This window comes from Tympanuchus pallidicinctus, unplaced genomic scaffold (assembly GCF_026119805.1).
Source record: "Tympanuchus pallidicinctus isolate F22 unplaced genomic scaffold, pur_lepc_1.0 scaffold9, whole genome shotgun sequence".
NCBI lineage: Eukaryota > Metazoa > Chordata > Aves > Galliformes > Phasianidae > Tympanuchus > Tympanuchus pallidicinctus.
This window is the reverse complement of record NW_026294813.1, coordinates 461,047-487,765: the sequence shown is the minus strand read 5'-3', so window position 1 is coordinate 487,765 and position 26,719 is coordinate 461,047. Positions and strand designations below refer to the sequence as shown.

The 26,719-nt window shown below is 38.2% G+C and overlaps 1 protein-coding gene, 1 long non-coding RNA gene and 1 other non-coding gene across 8 annotated transcripts; 2 read left to right on the top strand and 1 right to left on the bottom strand.

The window, feature by feature from the left end:
• Nucleotides 1-2,222: 2,222 nt before the first annotated feature.
• Nucleotides 2,223-8,257, top strand: LOC128074408 (uncharacterized). Of its 5 annotated transcripts, XR_008203189.1 has the most exons (6): nucleotides 2,223-2,465; nucleotides 2,588-2,762; nucleotides 2,889-2,962; nucleotides 3,302-3,588; nucleotides 4,832-4,919; nucleotides 8,143-8,257. It is a non-coding gene; the product is annotated as an uncharacterized LOC128074408 (long non-coding RNA). The 5 variants fall into 5 exon arrangements; XR_008203191.1 differs by lacking the exon at nucleotides 4,832-4,919 and having other exon boundaries at nucleotides 2,229-2,465; nucleotides 3,302-3,604; nucleotides 8,143-8,209; XR_008203187.1 differs by lacking the exon at nucleotides 8,143-8,257 and having other exon boundaries at nucleotides 2,232-2,465; nucleotides 4,832-5,080.
• On the top strand, nucleotides 2,948-3,076 carry LOC128074684 (small nucleolar RNA SNORA47). The gene has a single exon (XR_008203271.1). It is a non-coding gene; the product is annotated as a small nucleolar RNA SNORA47 (small nucleolar RNA).
• On the bottom strand, nucleotides 4,210-25,526 carry AGGF1 (angiogenic factor with G-patch and FHA domains 1). Of its 2 annotated transcripts, none has more exons than XM_052670221.1 (14): nucleotides 25,339-25,526; nucleotides 24,760-24,853; nucleotides 24,093-24,298; nucleotides 23,281-23,427; nucleotides 22,542-22,730; nucleotides 18,810-18,879; nucleotides 12,636-12,747; nucleotides 11,401-11,452; nucleotides 8,624-8,725; nucleotides 8,118-8,283; nucleotides 7,784-7,866; nucleotides 7,427-7,554; nucleotides 5,952-6,051; nucleotides 4,210-5,351 (listed from the first exon to the last, which is right to left on the bottom strand). In XM_052670221.1, exons 1-14 carry the CDS (start codon nucleotides 25,507-25,509, stop codon nucleotides 5,151-5,153), a joined length of 1,821 nt encoding a protein of 606 aa, XP_052526181.1. In that variant the 5' UTR covers nucleotides 25,510-25,526; the 3' UTR covers nucleotides 4,210-5,150. The 2 variants fall into 2 exon arrangements, with proteins under 2 accessions (XP_052526181.1, XP_052526180.1); XM_052670220.1 differs by lacking the exon at nucleotides 18,810-18,879 and adding an exon at nucleotides 14,269-14,623 and having other exon boundaries at nucleotides 25,339-25,524.
• Nucleotides 25,527-26,719: the final 1,193 nt, after the last annotated feature.

The window sequence follows — 26,719 nt, the reverse complement described above, 5'->3', positions numbered from 1 at the left end:
TCGCTTCTTGTAGTTGAAGCCGTTCCCCCTTGTCCTGTCACTATAGCATTTACTACAGTAAAACGTTGATCCCCCTCCTGCTAGTAAACTCCCTTCAAGTGCTGGAAGGCTGCAGTGAGATTTCTCTGGAGCCTTCTTTTCACCAAGCTAAACAAGCCCAGCTGCTTCAGTGTTTCTTCTTAGGAGAGGTGATGATCATCTCTGTGGTCCTCTTTTGGGCCCACTCCAACAGCTCCGCATGCCTGCTACAGTGGGGGCCCCAGGACTGGATGCAGTACTCCAGATGCATTCTTACAAAGGCAGAGTAGAAGGGAACAATCACCTCCTTCTCCCTGCTGGCTATCCCTGTTTTAATTCAGCCTAGACTACTGCTGCCCTTCTCGGCTGCAAGCACACACTGCTAGCTCAAGTCCAGCATTCTGTCCATCAGGACCCCTTACTCCTTTTCCACAGGGCTGCTCTCAATGAGTTCTTCTCACAGTCTGTTTTACTCATAACTGGGATTGCTAAACAGATCTCCAAGCTTTATCTTGTTGCAGCTCTCTCAGCCTTTCCTCGCAGAAGAGATGCTTCAGATCCTTTCTCTCTCCTCTACTAGACTATTTTCAATACATCCACATCTTTCTTGTAATGACACTGGACTCCAGATATGTCCTGGAGTTAAAGAACTGTTCTTATAATATTGATGCACAGTAAGCCCCATTTCAAATCACAGAATCACAGAATCACAGAATCACAGAATCAATCACCTGGGTTGGAAGGGACCTCAAGGATCATGTAGTTCCAACCCCCCTGCCTAGCAGGGCCACCAAACATACACATTCAGATCAGGTTGCCCAGGACCCCGTCCAACCTGGCCTTGAACACGTCCAAGGACGGGGCATCCACAACCTCCCTGGGCAGCCCGTTCCAGGGCCTAACCACTCTCCTTGTGAAGAACTTCCCCCTAACATCCAACCTAAATCTTTCCTCCTTCAACTTGGATCCATTTCCCCTAGTCCTGCTGTTGTCAGCCCTTTTGAAGAGTTTACTCCCCTCCTGGGTGTAGGTTCCCTTCAGGTATTGATAGGCTGCAATGAGGTCACCCCGCAGCCTTCTCTTCTCCAGGCTGAACAAGCCCAACAAGCCAACAAATCACTGGACATCTTAGAGCCTGTGGGAATCAAGTGTTGTTTCTGCATTAGAATTGTATAATATTATTTTTATTTTATGGTCTCTGCTATCATAGTTTTGTTTTGGGAGTCCTTCTACTTAACTTGGGGAAGATTTCTGACAAGTTTACATCACTTATCGTATAGACGAACCTTCCTAGGAACGCACACTCTGTATTTAAGTGTTTATATGTATATTTTGTCATACACACTGCAAGAATATCCTGCACGAGAGCAAACCAGAGAACAAGCCATGGCATGCCCGAGGAAGCGCCTGACATTGGGAAGGCCTGACATCATCCCCCAGTGCTCTTTGTTTAACGAGGATGACTTTAAAGAAAATCACCATATCAATAGGACAAGGAGAGCACCGAGACATCTTGGAAACAACAGGATGACTACTGACTGGCACCAGATAACAAATAAATTAACAAGTAAATAGCAAACGTAAACCTTCTGATAAGATTGTGAACCTGGAGTACCCAGCCAGTGGGGAAACAAGGGTGGGGGAAGGCAATGGGAAGTAAGCAGGGTATAAAGGCTGTCATGTTGCGTCCATAGCCGCGCTTCTGCTTGCGGGACGCTGCCATTGCAATCGCGAATAAATTCTGCTTTTATCAGAGATACCGTCCTGACAAAAATTACTTGGATATTTCCAACAGAGCCTAATTCTGTCCTGTTGTATTACACACTGAACAAAAAAGATGGGAGGCCGAAAAACCAAACCAATGACCTGTGCGACGGCAGTAAGTCAAGCATCAAATCTTTATTAAATCAGCCTTTTCCTTTTCCTTTTCCTTTTTCTTTTTTCTTTTTTGTTAGAGATGCTGCTGGTCCCTGAACGGGCTGAGGCGGCCGTTGCGGCTGCCCCCCACTTGGCTGTGCTGGCTGCTGCCTGTCGTTTCCCTCAGAATCATTCCTGGGACTCCACCCGTTCCTCTCAGGATAATATTTGATCCTAACTGCTCAAAACCTCATTTAGATGCGTATTTTTAACACAGCGTCTGTGGGTCCTGTTTCCTTCAGCGGCCGCGTGCCCTGGGCGCTGCCGCCCTCCTCCCGCTCCCTCGGCTGCAGTCCACCCCGTCCAGCACGCAGGGAGTTGAGACCGCGGTGCTTTGCCTTCGGCTCCTCCTCCTTCCTCTTCCCCTTCCTCTTCTCGCGACCGCTGCCTCAGAGGCCTCGCGGTCAGGCTCCGCTGCCCACCGCTTTAAGAGCCTTCAAAGAAGCGGGCTCCCGCCCATGGCCAGCGGCCCCGCTTCGGGCTCCCCCGCGCGGGGCGGATGGACAAGATGGCTGCGGCCGAGCGGGGAGGTAAGGGCGGCTCGCGGCGGGGCCGGAGGCTGCGGCGGGAGGGGCTGCCCGAGCGGCAGGTACAGCGCTGCGCGGGAGCGATCGCGTTCCGGCAGGCCGGGCCTTCCTCCCTTAACACGCAGCTCAGAGCCCCTGCGCGCTTAATCCCGTGGCTTTCATTCAGCGATGAACGTGCTCGGTGTTTTCACTTGACTGCTGAGGTGGTCGGCGCTGAAGATAGGAACGTGTGGCTCTTAAGTCGGTTTTAGATTACAAAGTACGTTTGGAAAGCTGGCACTTCGCAGAATTCCCTGCTAGGTCTGTATAAACTATTTTGTTTACATAAAGCTATTACTGTTCTTAATGGCTTTAAGATTTTACGCACTGGCAAGATTATTTTATATACACGGCAAACTGCTAAAACTTTTGACTCTGGCCATGCAGAAAAGTAGTTTTGCCTCTGTGATGATTGTAGTGTAAGTTGGAAGAGCTGACAGGACGTCTGGAGGACTGAGAAGGTAAGACAGTTTAACTCAATGCTGTATCTTACTGGTTACGGCCTCCAAAATTATAACGGTGCAATGGCAACTCATGCTTCCCTCCTCACGTGAAGGAAAGCGTTATTGCATTTGCACATAAGGCTTGCATACCACAAAAGGCTCCTACCCTATTCATTTTTTACTTAAACTTACTAAGGGGTGACTGACGTAGGGGACAAAGCCTCACTTACCGCAGTGCACGTCTTTCTACTCAATAAAGCTACACAACTGCTTGATGAGGATTAGGCATACCTTATTTTCCACTTTTTTCCTGAACAACGCTGTGTATTAATGGAACTGTTTTTCCTTTTTTCCCAGGCAGCACCAAGAGATAACGGGATTTGTCATGCCAGCACCAAACTGAGACTAAGCTTCAAACTTTTATACAAAATTATTTGTTGAAAAAGGAAGCTTCTGCACTACTAAAAGGAGACGTCTGTGAAGTGCTGGACTGGGAGGCTGTGCATGTCTCTGAAGGAATTAACTTCAAAAACTTGACAGAATGCAAACTCAAATCATTTAACATTGTATTTTGCTTAGCAACAATAAAACAGTGACTGACTTTTACCAGAGCTGTAACTTGGGTCACTGGGGAGAGGGATAAGGTAAGATTCAGCTGAGGTACTCACGAAATACATTCTTTTCTCTTAAAATTTAAATTTTTAGTTTGATATACATAAAAACCATAGAGATCAACTTTTTTCCTTTTTTAAAAAGACACTCAGCAAACTAAAAGTTACTGTAAGATGTTTAATATGGAACCGTTTTCCTCAGCTAGATGTCCTCTGAAAATGTGGAGGTGTAATTCGTAGCTGTAGCTAAAATTGTGAAAGAACAGCTACTTAAAAAAGCAAGTGGTGAACTGACTTTAATGAACTAATACTGCTACAGGCTTTCAGAGTGCTTGCAGCTAAATCGCTAACTGTACACTGATGTCAAGTTGTTCTAAAAAAGTGTGCATTAATGATTTAAATAACACAGAATGAATATGTTGTTTCATCAGTCTGAAGATATAAGTAAGATAAGTAGCTAGCAAACTGCCTTGGTTTTACTCAATGGTGCTTGACAGCTGTCTGCATGATCCAGAAGGATGATGAGTCTACAAGTTCCTCTTACTTGTGCAAGTATCAGAACTGTAACATGACTAAAAAAAGATTAGTTTTTCTCATTTTAGAAGAGCACTCATATCCTGCATATGTGCAAGAGAGTATCAAGAAGCACACTGCTTACATTTATAATAATTTATTATGTTTAGGAACAGTGAATAAATACCAAGCTGTTAGCTTCAGTTTGGCAAACCTTTTCCCACCAAAGATGCGCTGGTTGTTGTGGCTTTCTTTTCTGGCAGAAACTCCATTGCCAGCAATGGATGCATCAGAACAAGTAGTTAATAAATAATACACACACACAGCAGTTTTCTAAACATACCTCCTGTTTTAAAAGGCATGATACAGATTTACTAAGCAAGTTTCAAGCAAATTCTTCACAGAAGAAAATTTTTTGCTACAAGCTGTCCTCTGAACACTGTATTCTTCACCAAAGTTTGTTGTTTATTTCATGGAATACTGTATTTATTTCTAAACAGTACCAATGGATCATTAAAAAACAATTTAACAATTTTTCTCCACTGAAGGTAAGCTGAGACATGGCTAGCAGTGGACTGCATGAATTTAAGAGTAATGTACCTCTTGCTGAGCAGTTTCATCACAGTCGTGAATAAACATACAAGAGAGGAAAAGGCAATACAACTTTCTGGTCATTGTGCTTGATGAGGTGAAGGAGTGTTTGTTTCAGCTTCCTTTTAGAACACTGTTCAAAAGTTAAAAGCATTGTATTTAAATTTAACAGATGCTTTGACCTTCCATGAACATTTGTGGTAAAAACAGAACTGAAGAAACTTCCTGCTCATGATAAGATTCATCTTCAAGTACTTAAGGTTGAATATCCCCTATGTTTCATTCATTTATTAAAAATGTGTTTTTATAAAAGCATGAAGACTACAGAAAACCAATTAACATACTCAAGTTAATCTTGCATATTTTTTTCACAACTGTATTTTACATATCACCAAAACTCTGCTTTAGCAAAAGAAAAAGAGAATAAAAATAAATTCTCTCCCAACTATTTACACACAGGTATTACCCACCCTGGTGTGGAACCAGATACTTTACTCTGCAGTCCCCCTAACCCAAGGTGTACTCTTAGGTGTATCTTTTTGTGGTTTAGGTTCCTGAAAGTTTTCAGCAAACCGTTCTCTTGCTTTATCCCAGTTCTTCTTATTCTTGCTTGGGACGATCTGAATATCTTCAATTGAGGTTGGTCTACTTGTACCCAAACCTGCATGCATCTTATGTAACTGAAGGTGGATCTGTCAAATACATTAAAGATTGTCATTAAGTATGTAGAATACCTAACATTTAAGTCCTAGTTCATAATACAAATCTTTCCCCTCCTGGCAATTCCGTTACAGTTCTGATTTACCAAGACCATGCACGAACACCTAAATCTAAAATGTTAAATCAAATCTAAATATCTGTGGCTTTAGCCAGTTTTTCCTCTCATTGGCTCACTCTCTAGTTTGAGTTTTGTGCTTTCAAAGATGAAGAATTCTACCAATCTTGAATTCACATTATTTATATAAATTTCAATTTTCCTCCATGCTTTGCACTCAAATTGGAGATCATTAATCCGATATCTCTCATTCCTGTTCAGTTTCCTAACAACGTTACAACAATTACAAACAACAATATTACTGTCATTTTCTACTGAGGTGATGAAGCCATTGAAAAAACTCAGAATACTTCACTGATAAAAGTAAAATTGATCTGAGGTTAGTCCTACTGAGATTATTCCCTCCCATGAACACTTCTGAAATGTTTAAAGTGAACCATGGCTTATAATTAGACATTTTCCACTGCAAATGCATTTCTATTTCCTTGTAGCCTAAGCAAAAACCAGAGACACTTACTGGGTCCTTCATACCACTGCCATCCTTGCCCAAGCCTTCCCCTTTTTTCCATCCCATTTTCTCCAACATTTTGTGTCCTTTGTTGCTGTCGCTGATTTCACTTTAAAGAAAGTTTAAGACTGATAAGCAAGAGTCAAAGTATATGCTCTCTATTCAAATACTGAAGGACAGAAATGTTCATACATATGCAACTCTAGAAACCAGGGCCCAAACACTCTTCTATCAAGAGCTACCCAGAAGGCCCTACTGCCTTCTTCGCTAGTTCTTGAGCTCAATTTTGGGTGCCTCTCCACAAGAAGGATAGCCAGTTGCTCAAAAGTTTGTGGAAAAGAGCAATAGGATGGCCTTGAAAACAGAAATTATGAGGAGAATGGGAGGAGCTTGTTCAGTCTGGATGCCAGAAGGAGACCTCAACTGCTGTCCACAAATATCTAAAAGACTGCAGAGGATGTCACTCTCTTTTCTCAGGTGAAAAGTGATTGGAAGCAAGGAAATAGTCTCAAGTTGCACTACAGGAGGTTTAGATTGGAAACTAAGAATTTCTTCAGAGATGGTTGTTAAGCACTGTAAGAGGCTGCCCAGCTGAGTGGTGGAGTCCTCGTTCTCGGAGGCATTTAAAAGATGTGCAGACCTGGCACTAACAGACATAGTTTAATTAAGGGACTTGGTAGGTCTGGCTGAGGGTTGGACTTGATCATATTGAAAGTCTTCTCCAACCTCCATGATTCTATGCTTCTTTTCTCATTAATATATTAAAGCTATTCCAAGACTCTAGTCAATGCCAACTTTCTTAAAACACATTCTATGTGCTGACTTCAGGACCTACAAGTTGCAGCACAGGTGGATGGGAATCAACTGCACTAATTGAGAAGGCAAGATCACTACTTCCCACCAAATCATTCAAACACACATTTCACTGTCTCACATTTCCTTTTACTAAGTTACAAGCACCTACAAGATCATGCTTCTTTAAAACAAAATAGCAAGTGGAGAAGCAAAGGAATAATTTAAAAGGAAGATTAAAATAAGTCTTATTTTAGAGGTAAAAATATGCATACACTATGAAAGGCTGGATATTGACAGTTGAAAGAAATTATGCAGGTGAAAAACTTGCATAGGTGCCATTATTGGGATGAGACAAAACACAGAGGCTATTCAAAGCATCAGAGGTGTCAGTAGTGCAGTGGCTGATTTCCGTATCTTTTGAGATAAGACAGCGATTTAGCCATCATAACAGCCAACCTGAATTCCATAAGGAAAAGCAAGAGTATATAGTAACATTAGTATATGAACTAGGAATTGAGAATAGCTGTCTTCTCATTCTCCTGATATACTGTATACAGGTGATTCATAAGCTGACAAACTGCATCTTAATAAGTAACTGATATTTGCTGTAGTTCTGTACAATTCATTAGAGGACTGTGAAGATTCTATTTTTTTTTTTTTTTTTTTTTTTTACATCCAAACAAACTTACATATGTACAGAAGCTGGAGTATCTCCTCTCTGGAAAGTTCCTTCACTTCCAATGGTCTCTCTGCGTTTTCCAGCTCTATCTTTGTACTTTGGATTCTTCACTGCTTTGTTGTCTTCATACTCTGTGTTCTTTGCAAACAGATTAAAGACAGAATATTTAGATTCTTTATTTCTGATGACCTCACTGCTCTATCTTCAGAAGTCTGTAAATAATGATTTAATGTACAAATAATGTGCTTGAGCTAAACCATCAGATTCAGGACTCTGAAAGCTTTCTTTACTCAATGAAATTCATGGCTTAAAACAGGAATCATGGAGTAGATGTAGATCTCAAACATTTATTTTTCTGTAAACTCACCTGTAAGCCATATTTTACCCGTATTTGTTTTAATGCTTTTCTTCTGACTAACTCTCTCTCTTCTTTACTAAGTGCTGGGCAAACTAAAAGGAAGAACATAGGATTCAATTTCTAATTAATATTATAACTCTTTTCCAACATAAGACAAAATTTTATTCCAAGATTATTACACACATGCCAAAAAGAACTCACATTATCATATATTGCAGAGCTATTCTCAATTGAGAAGAAAATCGTAACACAACTCTGCAATATTTTTTAAATTATTATTTATAAGATAAGGATCAATAATAATATTTTAAAAACCACCATATTCAATGATAACATGACTAACCAGAAGATTCTTTTTTCTTATCCAGACGAAGATGCGCTCTGACTTGACCTGGTTCACATCCATCACAAGTGTCACTGCCAGGATGTATGTGAAAAGAAAGCACAGTTTCACCAATCTTCACTTCATCACCATGCTCCAAGATGTACGGATCACATTTCGTTTTAGGCTACAGCAAAAGAAAGTTTTGGCAGCCATAGTTATTAGTTACTCATTCAGGGCACCAGTGCTATTACATGAATACTGCTCATAATTTACTGCTAAAGTCTGAAATAACAAATGTGGGTAAACATTTAAAATACAATGGGTATTTCACTCTAGCAATTCTAACAACAGTAGAGATTTCCTAATTCCTAATACAAAGCAAATATAAAATATAAAGAATGATCCTAAATCCTGAAGGAAATCAAGGAACGACAGTATTGTTAGCAATTTGCCATGACATGTTTAACATAACTGCATGATTAGTTTTCTGCAATGTATACAGCACTGCAGCAGCAAATACTCACCTGTAAAATCTGATTTCCATTAACAACTGTTCCATTCTGACTGCCTTGATCCACAAGAACATAATTTTGCAAATCATGGTCAAAATATACTTCTGCATGGAACTGATAAATAGAAGAGTAATTGAAGTGTTCTCATTAAGCAAATTCTTGACAATTTAAATGCTATTTTATTGAATAATTTCAGAATGTATTTGGGAACCTCTTAGCTGTGTGAGTTTGGTACTCAAAGTTAACAAAACATTCTAAGCACTTTGAAATGTATATTAATGGGTGATAACATCACAAGCTAACATGTTCTATTAATAATCTGGATCACAAACTGTCTCAATACTGAAAAAGCATGTACTTCCTAGACAGAAAGTATGCTTCACTTAAAGGATTGAAAGATACAGTAATGAACAATTTCTATTTATTCCTATGAATAAACGGTATTTCTTCCTTGTAAGGGATGTTTTAGCACTCTTAATTTTGCTCTTTCTGGAAGACATCAAGAAGACAGAAAAATATAATTAAAAAATCTGATCTCAGTTTACAGGGCTCAGATTACTTTCACATTTGAAACAGCTGAAAGTGCCATGTTTGCATAAATTTCATGTAATTCACTTTCACTTGCACCTTACTCACAGAATCACAGAATCACAGAATTGTAGGGGTTGGAAGGGACCTCCAGAGATCATCGAGTCCAACCCCCTGCCAAAGCAGGTTCCCTACAGCAGGTCGCACAGGTAGGCATCCAGGCAGGTCTTGAACATCTCCAGAGAAGGAGACTCCACCACCTCCCTGGGCAGCCTGTTCCAGTGCTCCGTCACCTCACTGTAAAGAAGTTCTTGCGCACATTGGTGCAGAACTTCCTATGCTGCAGTTTCCGGCCGTTTCCCCTTGTCCTGTCTCCACTCACCACTGAAAAGAGTCCGGCCTCGCCATTCTGCCCCCCACACCTCAGATATTTATAGACCTGGATCAGGTCCCCTCTCAGTCTTCTTTTCTCAAGGCTGAACAGACCCAGTTCACTCAGCCTTTCCTCATAGCAGAGATGCTCCAGGCCCTTCACCATCTTTGTGGCCCTCCGCTGGACTCTTTCCAAGAGATCCCTGTCTTTTTTGTACTGGGGAGCCCAGAACTGGATGCAGTAAATGGTCAGGGTAGAATTTTAGGTCATTTCATAGGTAGAATATGAAAGTCTAACAAACCAATTTTTAAAAAGATCTATTGCAATTCTCTATAGATATTGGTCCCATGTGACAGAACAGAGAAAACAAAACTCAGTCTTCCTGAAAACACAGGAACCAATTTCCAAACAAATACATTACCTTCAAAAATGGCCGCTAAGCAAACTAAAATATCTTCTACAATCTACCAAGACTCCTAATAAAATCAGGGAATCTATACAAGTTAATTTCAAATTTGACAAAGATCTCTTTTGCTATAGTAATGAAAAAACAAATCAACCTGTGAAGAAAGTGCTCATTTAAAACCAAAACCCTTCTTACCTAATTGCAGGTGCTACTTTGCCAGAGCAATTGCTGTATTCAAAAAACCAGCATTAATGCTGTTAAAATAGCATGTTGCAAATTTATACTATTTGGTTTATATATGAATAGTGGAAATATCAACTAGATAATCTGCTTAGTGCTTTTAGTTCTATCTCTGTTTTACTGAGTAATGTGAACCAAAAGTACTTCTAAAGATGCTAAATCTGCAGGGAGTAATTTATTTCAATCTCACTTTACATTTAAGAAAAATTAGTGCCACAGCTGTCAATTATGAGTAGTAATGTAGTAGTTAAATAGATAAACTGGTAGTAACTTTCTAGAGATACGTCATTTATCTTCATGTCTGTGCCCCTTCATTTGCAAACTGAAGTAACTCCTGCACACTGTTATTTTAATGAGAAGTATTTCAGAGCAACTTCAGTATCCACAAAATACTGGTAAATACTGTTAGCTATGCTAAGAAGCAAGAGAGAAAATATAAAAACTCTGGCTGTTTTATAATCCAGTTTCAAATACAAGCCAGAAAATGTCATTAATAGCAGGAAAAGATCATCTCTAAGAAAGTTGCAGTATAAAATGTTACACTTCTTATTAATTAGAACTGTCATCTGAAACAGACATAGTAAAACTTATTTAAGATACAGGCATTTATAAGTGTTTTACCAACTTTTTTATTTAGATTACAGATCTATAAACTTATGTGGAATTAAGAGAGCTATATTTATGGTCTGTGTTGCAGTAGTTAGCAAACTCAAGCAAATAATTTATTTTTAAACCTTCTTAAGTACAAATAATATTCTATGACAATGTCATTTCAAAAAAAATCATTATATTTTCAAACACTCTGTATATCACTTATACATTCACACAATATCCTTAAAAATAAAACACAACCAGTTTCTCTAAGCTCAGCTGTAAGGATTAGATTTTTTCTACACCTCGTTCGAACTAGCAATATTTTACTATACAATCAATATCTAACACAATCACCCATTTTCCTGAAGTTCGATTACTAATACATTCAGGATTCAAAATGTAATTAACTGTGCATTACTAAAACTCCAATTATATTAAAAAAAGACAAAACAACAAAAAATCTTTGCTTTTCTAGAATACGAAATCACATTGCTGTTTACATTATATTTCCACAGAGCAAAACACCGTATGCTTTTTTCTTAACTTCATTGCTAAAGAAGCCCTCATGATTTGGCAAAACGAAAATCTAAGAAATAAAGCTTTATCCAGATGTAAATATACGTATTAGCAGAGAAAAACAAGAGTTACCTTACTGACTCCAACTTCAGGAATTTGAAGTGTATGGCCAACATCTTTTTCTCTGAAAAATTAATACATAAATTGTGACAAGATAGAAATAGCTCAAATAATAGCTTACAAAAGGTGCATTTCAACTGAACCTTAATACCATGCTTTTCTTCTGCACTATCTGTAAGCTTTACAGATACAGAAGTACTATCTTACAATACACAAATGTACGGCCTTACTTCATTTGCTTTCAGCCTTTTGTGAACTACACACTAATATATGATAATGCTATACATTTTTTTTTTTTAATCTATGAACTTGACATTTCTATATGAACTTCTCATTTCATTCAAGACCTGTGGATACCAGTCTGAACACTGCATCCTCGAGTTCTTCATCAGTCTTCTAGACTGAAGCTGACTTCTTCATAGAATTAGACAAGTTATAAAAGCAATACATGTAAATTATTACAAAATACAAAGTTACAAAATACACAAATACAGATTTTTTGTTCAAAGATACTGGGAAGAAACATGAAAGGGTTTACATGTCAATTCTTAAATTAGAGGACAAAGAAACAATACAGCTACTAAAGGAACTATATGGAAACCAAAGCATTTTCAACGGTTGAATTTCACATAAATGTGCCTAGGAACTTCCAGATATAGGAGCAAATCAAAATACGAATCAGCATCAGATAAAAGCAGTTAAAAATGAGTGAAGATTTTAGTAGGCATGAAGAAAGCATTAACTCGTCATTAAATTCATCATTACTTTGATGAAACCTGATTTTGTATTAAATATCAGAACTTAAAGAATGCATGCAGGTTAGCAAACAATGCAGCATATTATTTCAAAATGGAGAATCAACCCTACTGGGATTCAAATGAGAAGCCCGAGTTGTGCTTCCTTATGACTCTGAATTATTGAAGGAGTTATCTTAGTGACACAGAAATAGAGTGTACTTTTTTTTCTTAACTTCTAGCTAAGTTCCTATTTGGACTTAGTCAAAATACCAAGTTACCATTACTTCTGAACTTCATAAAATACGTATGGTGTTATCATAGCAAATGCAACATTATGTGACACAGCTGAAGTTTCTTACTGCAGGCTAACCTTAAGAAAGTAAACCTCTAACTACTGAAGGCTAGCAGGACAAGCAGGAACTGTGGGGACAAACAATCCCCAGTGGCTTATGCTGTCCTGAAAGATAGTACAGGCTTCATATATAAGTAACAAATTTCACTCAGTTTTACCTTCCAATTGTAGCAGGTTTCACAGCTGTGATAATATAAAGTGACCCGGTCTGTAGAACTGGTGACCTTATTACAATGACTCTGATACAAGGAGGCCAAATCTTTTCTTCATCTACAATTAAGAAGAAAAAATAGTTACCAACAATTTTACTCCTGTAATCAACAGTTTTCTGACAGTAACCAATATACACTCTGCAATTTTATGGCACAACCCTATGAACTTTCAGAAAAAAAAAAGTATAAGTACATCTGAGAGAAAACTTTGATTAGAGTACTGTTTTAAACTTTTGTGCCTCCACATTAAATTTTCAATCCAAAAATAATTATCCTTTGCATGTCCATAATGTTTACGTACAGCCATAAGATATAAAGAAAAACAGAATTTACTAGCATCACCCATTTGTCAAAATTAGAGTGACTGACCAAATACTCTTCAGGCCACATCACAAATCTCATGGAAATAAAACTTTATATTAGATAATTTCTATCAAATTATTTATTTATTTTACTCTTAGTATCTTTAAGCATAAGTTCAGATAACATGAGCCCACACATGCACATTCTCTTTTCCTTACTGTCTGTTAATTAGTATTTCAAAAGTTGTGTGAATTCTGCTCTTGGACGTATACTTGCAGTGACAGTTTCCAATGGTCTCAGATAGGAACACATTGGCAAGAGGGGAAGACAGTAGATAAAAAGTTATGAGAAGAGATATCACCTTCATTTTTAAGTATTTTTGCACTCCAGTGGATTTTTAGAAAATCAGTAAGAGAAAGCAAGCTTCTTTTGCAGCATTCAGACATTCTGAATCGCACTAATCTATCAGAACTGGAGTACCAGAAGAAACAAACTTGACTGTTAGAACTCTGAGCAGGGCTCAGGTTGCAGTACAGACTTCTTATGACTTCCAGTATCATTTGCACGTTCCAGTTATTTGTATTAATCTTTCCATATTTTCCCTCACTCTCACCATCAGAAAACACCATTCAGTTCTTGAGGTCCCAAGACCCTAACATTATTTAATGCAAAAGAACATACATGTTTTTCTCTGTACACCTATTTCTTATATATTGCCAAAAGAATATACACAAAAGATTTCAAATACTACCAAGTACTCCTTTTCACCACAGCGGATGTCATCTCTCACTGAATTACATTTAATTGTTTGTGAACAGCATTAGGGATACATGATTTAGTGATGGGACTGGATAGGTCAAGCTGATGAACTTTTCTACCCTAGATGATTCTATAAAATACCGTACATTAATTGAAAAACTAGTGCAGAATTACTGCGAGGTCTGTGCTAGAATCTTTAATTTTAGCAACAGACTTCCTATTCTCATCACTACCCTAATGTAAACAAATTTATTCTACTGGTGAGGTTTTCACATATGCCCAGGAAGTTACAGCTCTAACAGCTTTTACAAAAACACCACTAATTGGTTCCACCTACACTGTAAATGAAAATAAAGAAACACTGGTAACATATAACACTTTTTACCCCAAAGTATCTCAAGTTAGATGCTTTTATCTATCTATTATTATCCAAACTGCTTCACTTTTTTTTTTTTTTTTCTTAATGGGAACTTGGAAAAATAGAGTAATATCATACAACAAAGGTATAATAATTCACCTTCATTTTCTGAATCTTCTGAATCATTGGTTTCTTCACTTGTTACTTCATCTGTACTGCTATAAGGTTCACGTTCAGAATCTGTAATTTCACCTTCTTCAGGCTCACTTTCTGTGTCTACTGTTCTACTGTCATCTGTATATGCTGCAGTATCTGGTGTACTTTTGTGTGAATGAGAATTCATACTGTCTGTAGAAATTGATTCTTTGGCTCTTAGACTGTTTCGTATTTTTGTGTCCATTTTTGTCTTCTTTCTTGCATTAGGAGACTCTTCTTCTTCAGTAGAACTAACTTGCTCAGTAGTGGAAAAGCAATTCAAATTGTTAGATGATTTCTGCTCTTCTGTGTCCATATCCTGGAGAAGAGTTACAGAAATCACACTTGAGGAAAGTTGTATTCTTTACAGATTGAGTCTAAGTCCACTACCAGTCCACTATCAGCCTGGAATCAAATTCTTCATTAGCAATTATTTTAAAACTATTAAAAAATGCTTACATTTCAAGAAAGTTCTGCACATTTCATGTCCTACTGGATATAACTAAGACCATCTTCTACTTGATTAGTGGGATTACACTCCTTTTCCAATCTCAACTTAACTCTTTTGGCTTTTCTTACAAAAAAAAAGTAACAATCCTTGCTCTTACTCTCAAACTTATAAACATCATTGACTAATTTCCATTTTTGTTTTTATGATTTTTCTGTCCCTCTCTAACACAATTCTTGCAACTTGTTTTAAGCTTCTTTAATCTTTAGTGTAATTTCCACCCATTTTTTCTCTTCTTGTTCCCCTCCTCCCCCAGAATGATTCCACAAATCAGAAATGCTCACTCTTCTTTGCCTAACGATCTGCCCTCTCTCCTTTCAAAACTTTAACTTAAACAAAAACCTGTGAAGAGCTGCTAAGTCTAATTTGTGCTATGTGGAACAGGTCCTACTGAGAATCTGTTTTTGACTGCAACAGATATCTCCACAGTATTGCAGACACATTATTACAGATTTTTCCATCACCACTTAATTTCATGAGCAGAAAAAAAGACCAACATTACTTAACTGAAAAATCTACATCAGTTTTACATCAGTTTTGTCAAAGTACCTTGAAAATGTAATTCTAAATTTGACAACCTGGATGATCATCTTAAAAAAAAAAAAAGAGGTGATTTCTTTCTTCAACAGAGAAAGACAGGGCAGAGAAATCGTATCAGATATTGTTGCATAAATATTTGCCTTTTTAGATTGGGAATTAAAGCATTCAGTTGCATTAAAGCATACAAAGACTTGCAACACAGGTAAAGTTAAAAAAAAAAAAGTTGACATTTTCAGGAAGTTTCTGCGTAGAGTATTTAATATTTCAAGATACGTGGAATGATGTGTATGTTAATACCATGGAAATTAAAGCACTTTACTGAGATAGAATATGAAATTGGCTATTATTACTATTATAAAAACTTATCAGTGATGCAGTTACAAGTCGAAACGATGAATTCCTCTCAGCCCAGTAGTCAAGCTATTGCTTAGGGCTTTTAACGTACACTTTTGAAACACATTCAGTAAGACAACAAATATTAAATGACCCCACATTTTACATTAAAGAATGCTAGTCTGCATTTGCCCTCCTCCATGAAACCCCTAAGAACTGTAACTAGGAAGCCACTGCCTGCGTTCTTGATTTTCAATGATACAGTAATCTGGCCAAAAATAAGCGTTGCACAGTTCATCCACATTGTGGGCTTTCACTGTCTGTAACATCCCCAAATCTGGTGAGACTGACCAGGAAGAACTGACCAGGAAGACTTTATACCAGCATTAGACAAGGGAGGGGAATACTATTAAGAGCACTGAGATTAAGCCCAGCAATGGTACAGCACCATCTGAAGGTGACAAGCCACCTACACTGCTCCAGGGAGTCTAGAAAGAAGCATCTGTAAAGCCTGTATCCCAATGCAAGCTGTACGAGGAACAAAATGGGATGAAATGGAAACTTTGGTCCTTTCCCAGACTAAAATGGGAATATTATACTGCCATAACAAGCATGTCTGAGAAATTCCTAGAGCATGCTGAAGATAACTTCCTGTTATGAGAATTAAGCCAACTAGGAAAGGCGCTCTCACAGACCTGTTGTTTGAGAATAGGGAATGCCTTGTGGGACAGGTGACAACAGGTGGCTGTCTTGGCCACAGCCAATAGTGAAATAGTTCAAAATCTTTTATTATCAGGAGAAAAAAGGTCAGAGTTGCCACCCTGGACTTTGAAAGAACAGACTAAATTTCTCAGAGAGTTAGTCAGCAGTGTCCTCCAGAGAATCCATTCTTGAGGGCTTAGGCAATCCACAAGAGCTGGTCACTTGTCAAGAACCACCTTTTAAAAGCCCAGGGGCAGGTTATCCCCCTGTGCCACAAGTCAAGCAAGCATGGCAGAAGACAGGCTGGATGAACAGTGAATTTCTCCTGGAATTAAGGCAAAAAAACCCTAAAGTGCACGACCTCTGGAAGCAAGATCTGACTTCACAGGAAGAATACAAAGCTGTAGTTCACACATGCAGGAAAAGACCACAACAAAAGCAAAAGCTCAACTTAACACTGGCCATTGTTGCATCAGACAGCACAAAAAAAGTTTTTTGTTTCTTTAAAGTATGTCAACAGCAAGAGGACAACAAAGAAAAACACTGAACTGACACCTGAAGTGAATGGTTACCTAACAAGTAACATCAAGCAAAAGGTGGAAGCATTTAATGCGGGATTTAATAGCAACTGACAGACCCTGGACTCTGAAAAATCAACAGACATTATTAGTCAAACCTTTTTCTCTGGAAAGTCTATAAGGAAGATTGTGCCAGGAGATAATAAAAGGCATTTAAAAAACAAAGCTATTATCATGCATAGTCAATGTATCTTAAGATTTGCCTTCAACATTCCTTTGAGACTCTGAAATATTTTAGCTATAAGAAAGTTTAGAAATTCTTGTACAAACTTCAAATTGCATTCCCAAAGACTGTGGATTTTTAACTCTTTAATTATTTCACATGTATGCATCAAAATTCACACTTTGATCATATCTAAACATTAAGCCTGGGACTGCTGAAAGTATTTGGTAGTGTCTCCTGAAGAAATTCTTTTGTGATATATGACCACTAGAAATAAAACAGAAAATACACAGCACATATGAATGTGCAACTCTGCAAATAGCTAATATAGTTTCCATACAGCCACTGCTTTTAAAAAAACAAGTAGAACCAACAGTAAAAAGAATATTCAGTAAGCTTCATCTTGAATGACTGAAATACCAGCAGTGCACTCCATTTCTCCATAACAAGATATTTAACTTATCTTGATAAATTTATGATACATAACAAGGATGAAAGTACATGCTTATTATTAATAGTAGTTACATCTTGAATCAAGGCATATTCTTTTTCAAAATTTTCACCTTGCCTAAACAGTCTTAGCCTTTTAGCCTTATCCAAACAGTCACTAAACTGATCACAAGTTGAACAGAGACTGCCTCTATACCATTCAGCTTTTAAAAGCAGTATCACTACATGGTGCCTAGCTTTTCCTCTGTCAGCCTAATAGTCAAGTTGAGACATGGGATGAAGCTAATGCATAATAAACTATTTCTTAACTACTGGGGTTACTTAATGTGGTTCTTACTTCTGTATTTCTGACAAAAAGATAGAGAAAAATACAAGTGAAGTAGTTCAGAATCAGCAAATCGTTTTCATGTATCCTATGAAAGGAACTGATGGTTTTGCTTTCTAAAGAACTGGTCACAAACTACACATACAAAGACCAAAGTATCGTCTTACATACATGAATAATAAGGTGTTTTCAATTGCATATTCAAAATATTTTAAACATTTAACTATAGTTTTTTTTTTGTGACAGAGGAAGACAATTTGCTCTTTCCAAGGAACTTCATGTTTTTCTATATTACACCTGAGGTACATATATGCTCACGCAACTCTTCAGTATACCTACAAATTAGAACTTAAATTATCTCGTGTATACATGGAATAATTCTAAGAATCATTTCCCAACAACAGCTTTCACTTGCTAATACACCATTTCACAAGCACTCCAATTACCGTCTTCTACTCTACACAATACGCAAAAGTTCCAGTACAAAAATCCAACTGAAAGCCATAAAGGGGTAAAGCTCTTCCTATGTTATGAAGTCATCTTGTACATTTGTGGGAAGCTATGAAACACTGAAAGCACACGCTTGCCTTACCTAAAGAATGTGTAGTGCAATTAGCCAGGACATCCCATGTAAAAATAGTGATACTAAACAGGTGTTTTCCCCAAATATTCATAGTACCATCAAAGTTTTCTTCAGATGTTTTACTTATACAGCGTTTCAATTTACTTTTTTTTGTTCACTTTTTAGATAAACTGATGTTGATCAAATAAATAATTAAAAAAAAAGTGATTTCTTTTGGGAAATAGGTATCTAAACATCAACTAGTAGATACTTTTTCCTCTTAATATATAAATCAAGGTTAAAGGTAAACATCCAGACTAACGTGTTTGGTGTCTCAACTCTACCTTTACCAGAAGCTGCCAATCCAAAAGAAGAAATCTTCAGACTAGCCATGGTTTCTGTCAACTGACGTACCTAAAGATGGGATGAATATCAGCAAAAAGTAAACTATATGTGATAAAAATAAAAACCACTGTTTCAAGAGTCATATGGGAAATAGTACTATGAAAACCTTGTCTCTTGCAGTAATTAGGACAGATCTTAGTAGTAAAGAATACAACGGAAGTTAATTTTGAGCACCATACTGAAATAAAATCCAGCAGACAGTAGTCAAGAATAAACTGTAAAAATTATTTATGGAAAAAAGTCATAGGTCAGAGTCTGTTGACAGCACCTAAGTTCTCCTATGCGTCACTCAAAACCCTAATCCAGCAAACAAAACTACATGATGACTGTAGCATAATTCCTATTCTCCAACTAGTATGAAAATGTGGATCTAGATAGTGAATCAGAGATTATATCATTCATACTACCCTGTGAGGATTTTTGCTGTTGATTTTTTTTTAGTGGTTTTTAAACTTATCAAATTTTGTTTAAAGACTTTTTTTGTGCAGAAAGCAGTTATGGTAATTCTTGATCAAGTTTCTTGGCCCATCAGAAAGAAAAAAAAACCTAAAGTCCTATAATTTCAAGAAGCAAGCTGTCTATATTAAGTTCTATGTCTTGTCAAACACAACACCCGATTGTCTATTAAAAGCAAGCATATGGGCAGCAAACTTGAAAGAAAACTATTCATAATAAAGAAGTTTGACCTAAAACAATCTCTGCAGAAAGCTCGTAATAAATTAAGAACACTTCTAAGAAAACGCTAATTTACACAAGTTCCCCCTCTCCTTATTTTTTTATTTTTTTATTTTTTGCTATTACAAGTACATTCATTTTTCACAGACTCATTAACATTTTCTTACGTGGTAATTTGGCTTCTTAAAAACACAAGATCATCTTCTTAACTGTCAGAGTAATTTTATTCTTTAGACTTATACTGCTTTTTCACAAACACCGCAATATTTGTGGAGAAAAATTTTTATTTATGTAGTGCTAATCATCCCAATGCATTATTTCTAAGTAAGCAGCATATGTAAGATAGTGAGCACACTAACTACCTCACAGTAGCCACAAACAAAATCGCACCTTAAAAAAACAATCAGGAAAGAAAAAAAACCACCAAAATAACAACACCAACAAAAAACCCTATTCCTTCCAGTTACCAGAAGCAGGGAATCATCTGCTTGATGTTTAGTCATTTTTTGATTAAAAGGAGATGAAATGGCTTGAATAATTTTTTGTAAAAACTGTATAGCTACCAATATTATGCATATACAAATATTTCTGGTGATTATATGTACAACTACAAAACATCCTTACTGCTTGTATATAAATTATGGTACTGAGTATCTATCAATATTTGTTTACTTTTACTCCCCTAACTGAAAAAGAAAGCAAGCAAGCTTAACAAGTAATTGTGTACTTCAAGCTATTTTTATCCACTGCTCACTGTCTTTTTCAGACCACATGCATTTTCTTGTAAGCATTCTAATCTTAGCTGGGGAATGATAATAACATCCAGGTGTATTCTGACACTCCCCAAATTAGACTCTGATATTGCTTTATCACTGATAGCCCTTCACAAATCAGGCAAAAAAAAAGAAAAATTATTCTCCTATTTGTAATGGTTGTGGGGTAAAAAAAAAAAAAAAAAGAAAAAAAGAAAAAAAAAAAAGAATAAGATGCCTGAGAAATCAGTTAATGTTCAGAGGCTTTAGATGTGACCATAAAGTGCTTTTTGCTTTGTAAATCTAATTGTGCATTTACACAAAAGTGGAACAATAGGAAAGCTTTTTTTTTTTTCCCCCAAAGTTAAAGCAGAGTAACTGTCAATTTGAATTCTTTCATAAAAAAATATAAATGAAATAGCAAGTGCCAGTTTCCATGACACAACCTTCAACTTCTTGTTCAGAGACGCACAAATCTGTGTGCAAAAGAACATATTTTAAACAATTTTCCTGCTAGCTTGTTGGTTAAACTGAATTATTCCACGAAGCTAAGTTCATTATCATTAAAACTCATCATCAAAAGTGGATGTTTACCTCCTACCTTGTGACTGTGCAAACTTCACAGAAAAGATATCTTAAACATTAAGTGAGCTAAAGACAAGTAGCTCTTTGCAATACAGCTGGATGACACAAGCAGATGGGGATGGGATCCCACAAAGTAGCCAATGTTATTTTCTACATTAGAGCTATGTATGTCACAAAACTTTGAATATATTTGTACATTCAGGTCATTTGGAAAATTTCACCACAAAACAAAATTTAAGGGATTTACTAATTGCACTATTTGATGGAGGCTAATTCCCACAATTTCTCCAACTTCTTTTCTGGATACATGGTGAAGTTCTGAATTAACAATGCCTCTTGAAAGTTTCAGAATGTTAACTCTGTATTTACTCACAGCATGTCCAGAACTTAGACATTGGTAAAACTGCTAACTAGCTTCAACTGCTTTATCTCCCTGTATCTAAACAAGCACTACACTCAGCATTGCTAAGCATCTACCCTAATCTTTTGTAAAGGTCTACATGAAGTTATCAACAGCCACAACATAAACACAAATTCTGTAATCGACCAACTACCATTATCCCTCTAACATACAATGTTAAGTTTCTATTTCCAATCTTTCAGACAACCTGAACTCTGAAAACACAATTTTAAGCTCTGTCCTGATGTTACATAATGGTTATGCTTGCATACTATGTGATTCTTTCAGATTTCAACTAATCAGCTGTGCTGGAATAACATGCAATTGTTACAATAATGGCTTTAAAAACCCAGCAAACCAAAGATAACACATTGAATTAAATCCTAACAAAACAAATCTGCAGAATAACAACATGTACATTTGATTCAACATCAGCAACAGTGCTCTTTAAGAGAAGGCTTCACGAGTTTTAATACGCATATGACAACAGACATTTTTCCAGGATACCTACTAACTGTACTATTTGGTAGATTTCCTTAGCAATCAGAAGAAGATAGAAATGAAGCTACAAAATGTAACTTAAAATAGATGTTAATTACAGTCAGCACTTACTAAGATTTCAGATTATTTATATGCCATGGACAACAAAAATGTATTGATCAAAAAATACCAATGAAAGAACACACAAAAGTAATCATAACTTCACAAACATTTCATCAGTTTCAAACGATGGCAGGGATATAGTGAAAACATCAATGCAATCAGCTGTGGAGTACAGCCACAGAGAAAAAGTGGTATGTCACTAAGTTCTCAAAACCTTCCTTGATTTTTGGATTCATCACATGAATATTAAAAAAGAGCAAAGACCAAAAATTACTAAGAGGGTACACTGTATTTGATGCAAAAACACTCCACACAGTAGCCTAACTTCAACTCAGAGCGTTTGCTAAAGAGCTTCACTGACATTAAACTGACATTTAAAGATCTACACTGCTGTATTTTAATGAAGTAACACTGAAAAGTGAGGGAAACCATGTTTAAAAGGTCTGTTTTTAACAGTTCAATAGGAAAATTTTAACACTAGCTACACCTCAGCAACTTGTCTTATATGGTTCAAGAAACATCTGACTCTTTCAGAAAACAAGCATACATCCTCTAAATACCAACTGCCAGGATCTCTAAGTCTCATAATGAAGAAACCAAAATAATACAGGTTTTCCTGTTTTTTTTTTTTCCCCCCCTAGAAGCTCTGAAGTTACCTTATACTCATTTGCAGTAGACCACTCTGGTTCTTTTCTCTTCTTTTTCCCTTTCTTGTCCTTGGCATGCTGAGAACCAGGAGTCTGATAAGACTGCAGATCCACTCGCGAATGAAACTGGTATCGCCCGCTTTCCACATCACAGTAGTAATAAATTCCAGTTGCTGGATCATAATACAGTTGATTTTCCTTTGTAAAAAAAATAAATAGCATTATCACTTCTTTGATGGCACTAAGAAAGTGCCACACACATCTTTTGTGTCATTTCCACCCCCCTCTCAAACCTACTGGAGAACTAAAGTGTTGATCTTTGCTGGTTATGTGATAACATGACCACATCCACACCTGGTAACAATGATACTGTTGCAGTTTGAGACTTTAAATAAAAAGTAACAAAGAGTAGAATAAAACTTAGAACAACTAGTTTTGTTTACTACGACATTTGTTATTTTTTTAAAATGAGTTGCACATAATGCTGCAAATAGAACTTTTTTTCAACAGAGTAGTCCCAGTATTTTGTTACTGTTTACACTTGCATCTACATATGCTTGTATATACACATATACCTCACAGGACAAAACGAGAACTCCAAACAATTCTCATATGAAAAACACGTTCAAGAACACAATCATCATGGAACTTAAAGCCAGCTTGGATCTTAGCTCTCTCTTTATGTCAACTGCTGCAAAAACATTAGCAGTTGAGAAAAAATGCCATGCATTCTGAAAACAATACTTACCGAATTATAGTAGAATCCAGTGCTGTGGTCATAATACAACCCCGTATTTTCATCATATATAAATCCAGTCTGTGAAACGGCAGCTTCTGCAGCAGCTCTCAAGCTCTCTGCCAAAGAACCCTCCGGTACGGATGTATCTTCTGCTTCCTAAAACCAGAAAGTAACAAACTGAATTTTCTTCTAAAAAAAAAAAACCAAAAAAAACCCCCCAAACCTCCTTGGCTCCTCAGCACTACACAGTGTGGTATTTTAAACAAAATATTAGCGCTCCATTGACTTCACTGCTTAAGGGACTATTAGACAAGAAGGTAAAAATCTGCAATTTACTGCCAAATTCCTCTTGATTATAATGGAACCAAATTTTCACCCCAGATCTTCTGTTTCCCCTGCAGAGGGGCAAGAAGAAAAATCTTAAAAAAGAGAAAAAAAAATATCCTACCAACTTTCTTCTCCCTGTATGTTGCCTACTTCCTCTTATGGAAGAAAAAAAATAATGGGACCCCAAGTGAAATTCACCATGGCTATATTAAATGCTTCCTGCTGTCAAAAAAAAGCCAGATTTAGTGTTTCCAACCCATACTGTACATCTGTTTTAGAACGTCAACACTTTTTCAAGCAAATCTAGGTCTACTATTACATTGAACACACAAAGAACTCAAAGCATAAGAAAGTCTGCTACCATTATTACATCATCACCACAGAAGAGATCATTCCACACACTGACATAAAGACTGAAAGAAGAACCTTTAAATGAATTTAAATATTAATAGATTTCTGGCTTCAAAATTTATCAAACCCCAAAGTTTTATAACCTGTGAATTTTGCATCAGATTTTCCTCTTCTCCACCTTCAGCTACTTCAGTGCTATTGACCGTTAAAGGAATATTAGTGTCCATCTGCAACTCCTCTGTGAAATCATGCTCAGTGCCTTCAGTCCCACGATTGTGCTGCACTGGTAGCTCAGATGCATAGTCCTGAGCATCAGTGTGATTGTAATAATTTTCATAGTAGTAATAATCTGCAGGCAAAAGAAGTTCAAGATATACAAATCAGCAAAGCAATACTTCACACAAAACAGTTCCAGACTGAAAATTTAAACACAGAAGTAGTCTAACAAAAATCCATTACTAAGTCCTGCCTGCATGTGTTATTCTACTTTTACTGAATGTGTCTTGTTTTTAACATACTTTAAGAACTGGTACAACAACAAACAGTAGTATAATGCTGGAGATTACTACATATCAGAGTAACATGGAACAAATTTACATACAGTGCATGCTACACTTTATCCTGTTCTTAAAGATACCATTTGAATAAACAGGAAACAATCTAAAAGCTGACGCTGGGTTACTAACTTTAATGCAGCTACTGATACGGACTTGAAATGTGTTTTATACAAAACAAAAAAAAGCAAAGCAAAAAAACCCAAGATGTCAGTTCACAACAGTGCTCTAGATTGACATCCAGTACCCCACCTACCTGTTTGTGACCACGCATAGTCCTCTGTTTGTACTTCTACGCTAGATGTGTCTTTCTCCTTCCTACTGTGGATTTCCTTAGTGAGCTCTTCAACCTGAAAGAAAAATGAGATGCTACAGAGCACAGAGATACATGCCAGGAAAAACCACTCATCCCATTTTATTGTCTATATCTCAGTCAAAACATAGTTGCCTTCCAGCCACTTCAGTCAGTCTTTGTTTAGCAGGAGGTAATTTTCTGCATGGATGGCTGCCAACATGAAAAACACTTCTGCTCAAGAAAGTGATGCTCCTAGAAGTAAACACTCAACTCGGCTTTTTTCTAAGGAACTGAACTGCAAGCTGAATTTCAAGCAAAGACCCCCGCACTGTGCTGAACGAGTGTGACTTCGATCAAACTTCCAGAAGCATCAGTGGGACCTTCGCTCTGCTCGTCCCTCATCACGGTCACGAAGCTCCTCTCTTCCCGCTAACGCCGCTTCCCCCCCAGACTACAGAACCACCTTTGTGTATCAGAGGCCTCTACCACCACCCCCCCCCCCCCCCCGCCCCCGTTTCAGAGGAGAGCACCGGGCCCTACCTGCCGCCGCAGCGCTTCGCTGCCGCCACGCGCCTCGCGGTAGAGGCGCTCGGTGCGCCGCAGCCGACGCTGCGCCCGCTCCAGCTGCCCGCGGCAGGCGACCAGGTCCGCCTCCAGGGCCGCCACCTGGTCCCGCAGAGCCCGCACCTCGCCGTGAGGCGGGGAGGCCATACCCGCCCGCTCCTCAGCGCCCCCCTGCCGGCCGCCGCCACCCGGCGCGCGACACGAAGCAGCGGCCGCGGTCCCGATCGCCGGCCCCGGCCCCGGCCATGGCGCCCGGCCGGGCGCGAGAGCACCAGCGGCGGGGTCGCGCGCAACTCAGGAACCTCGCCCGACAGCCGCGCCGCGGGAAAAGTTTCGCCGCGAAGCGCGAGAACCAGACCGCCGGGCGGGAACGCGGCACAACCCGGAAGTAAAGTGGGGAAGCAGGAAGTGACCTCACAGGCTCGTATCGGTGTGGGATGCGCATGCGCCCGGCGTGGCTTGCGGTTGCTAGGCGACGGGCTGAGGTCTGCGCTCCGTCAGAGGGGCGCTGAGCGGTCGGATTGCTCGCGACATCGGCTCCAAAAGGGGAAGCTGAGGCGTAGGGTTGCTGAGGGGCGTCCGGAGAGCGCCAGAGAGAGCCGGGATGACGGACTCCGAGACTGCGTGGGCAGTGTATGTGCTCAAAATCCATAAAAAGGCTTACACGGCTTCCCTGGGTCCAGAAGGCTGCTTTTCTGTCTTGTGTCAGTCCACTGTTGGGTTTGTTGGGCTTAAGGTACCCCAGGGTGTCATCTATAACATCTTATGGGGCAAAGGTCATTATAGCAACCTAGCACCTCTTTTTTTTTTTTTTTCTTTCTTTCTTCTGAGATTTCTCAAGTCTAAATGCAGAAAACTTCATATCTTTCCGAGAAAATGCTGTGGCTGAAAGCACTGCAACGATACCTACATGAATAGCATTCAAAGCTACTGCCTTAAATCTGCAAATTGCAGTTTATTTATAATATATAGTGTATATATATGTATGTACGTATAATGTTACATACTATTCTAATACGATAGTCAGATGTTGGTGGTATGACAGTATAGGCTGAACCTTCCCACCAATATTCTGCCACATTTGGTTGCTGTGTGACGGATGGCGGTTGTGGGACAATCTGACAAAATGGTGTCACACACGGAAATGTGCATGAAGCAAGGGTATTTAACTGAATTCCTGGACCCAAGGACAATCATTGGCATTTGCTGAACATCTATGGAGTCCAACCGTGGATGTCAGCCCAATGAGGCAGTTGGTGTAGTGTAGCAGCAGTGGCAGCAGCAACTTGATAGACAAGCCACATTTTGGATGGGCATACACAGATGTCACACCATGAAATGAAGAGCATCACAGTTA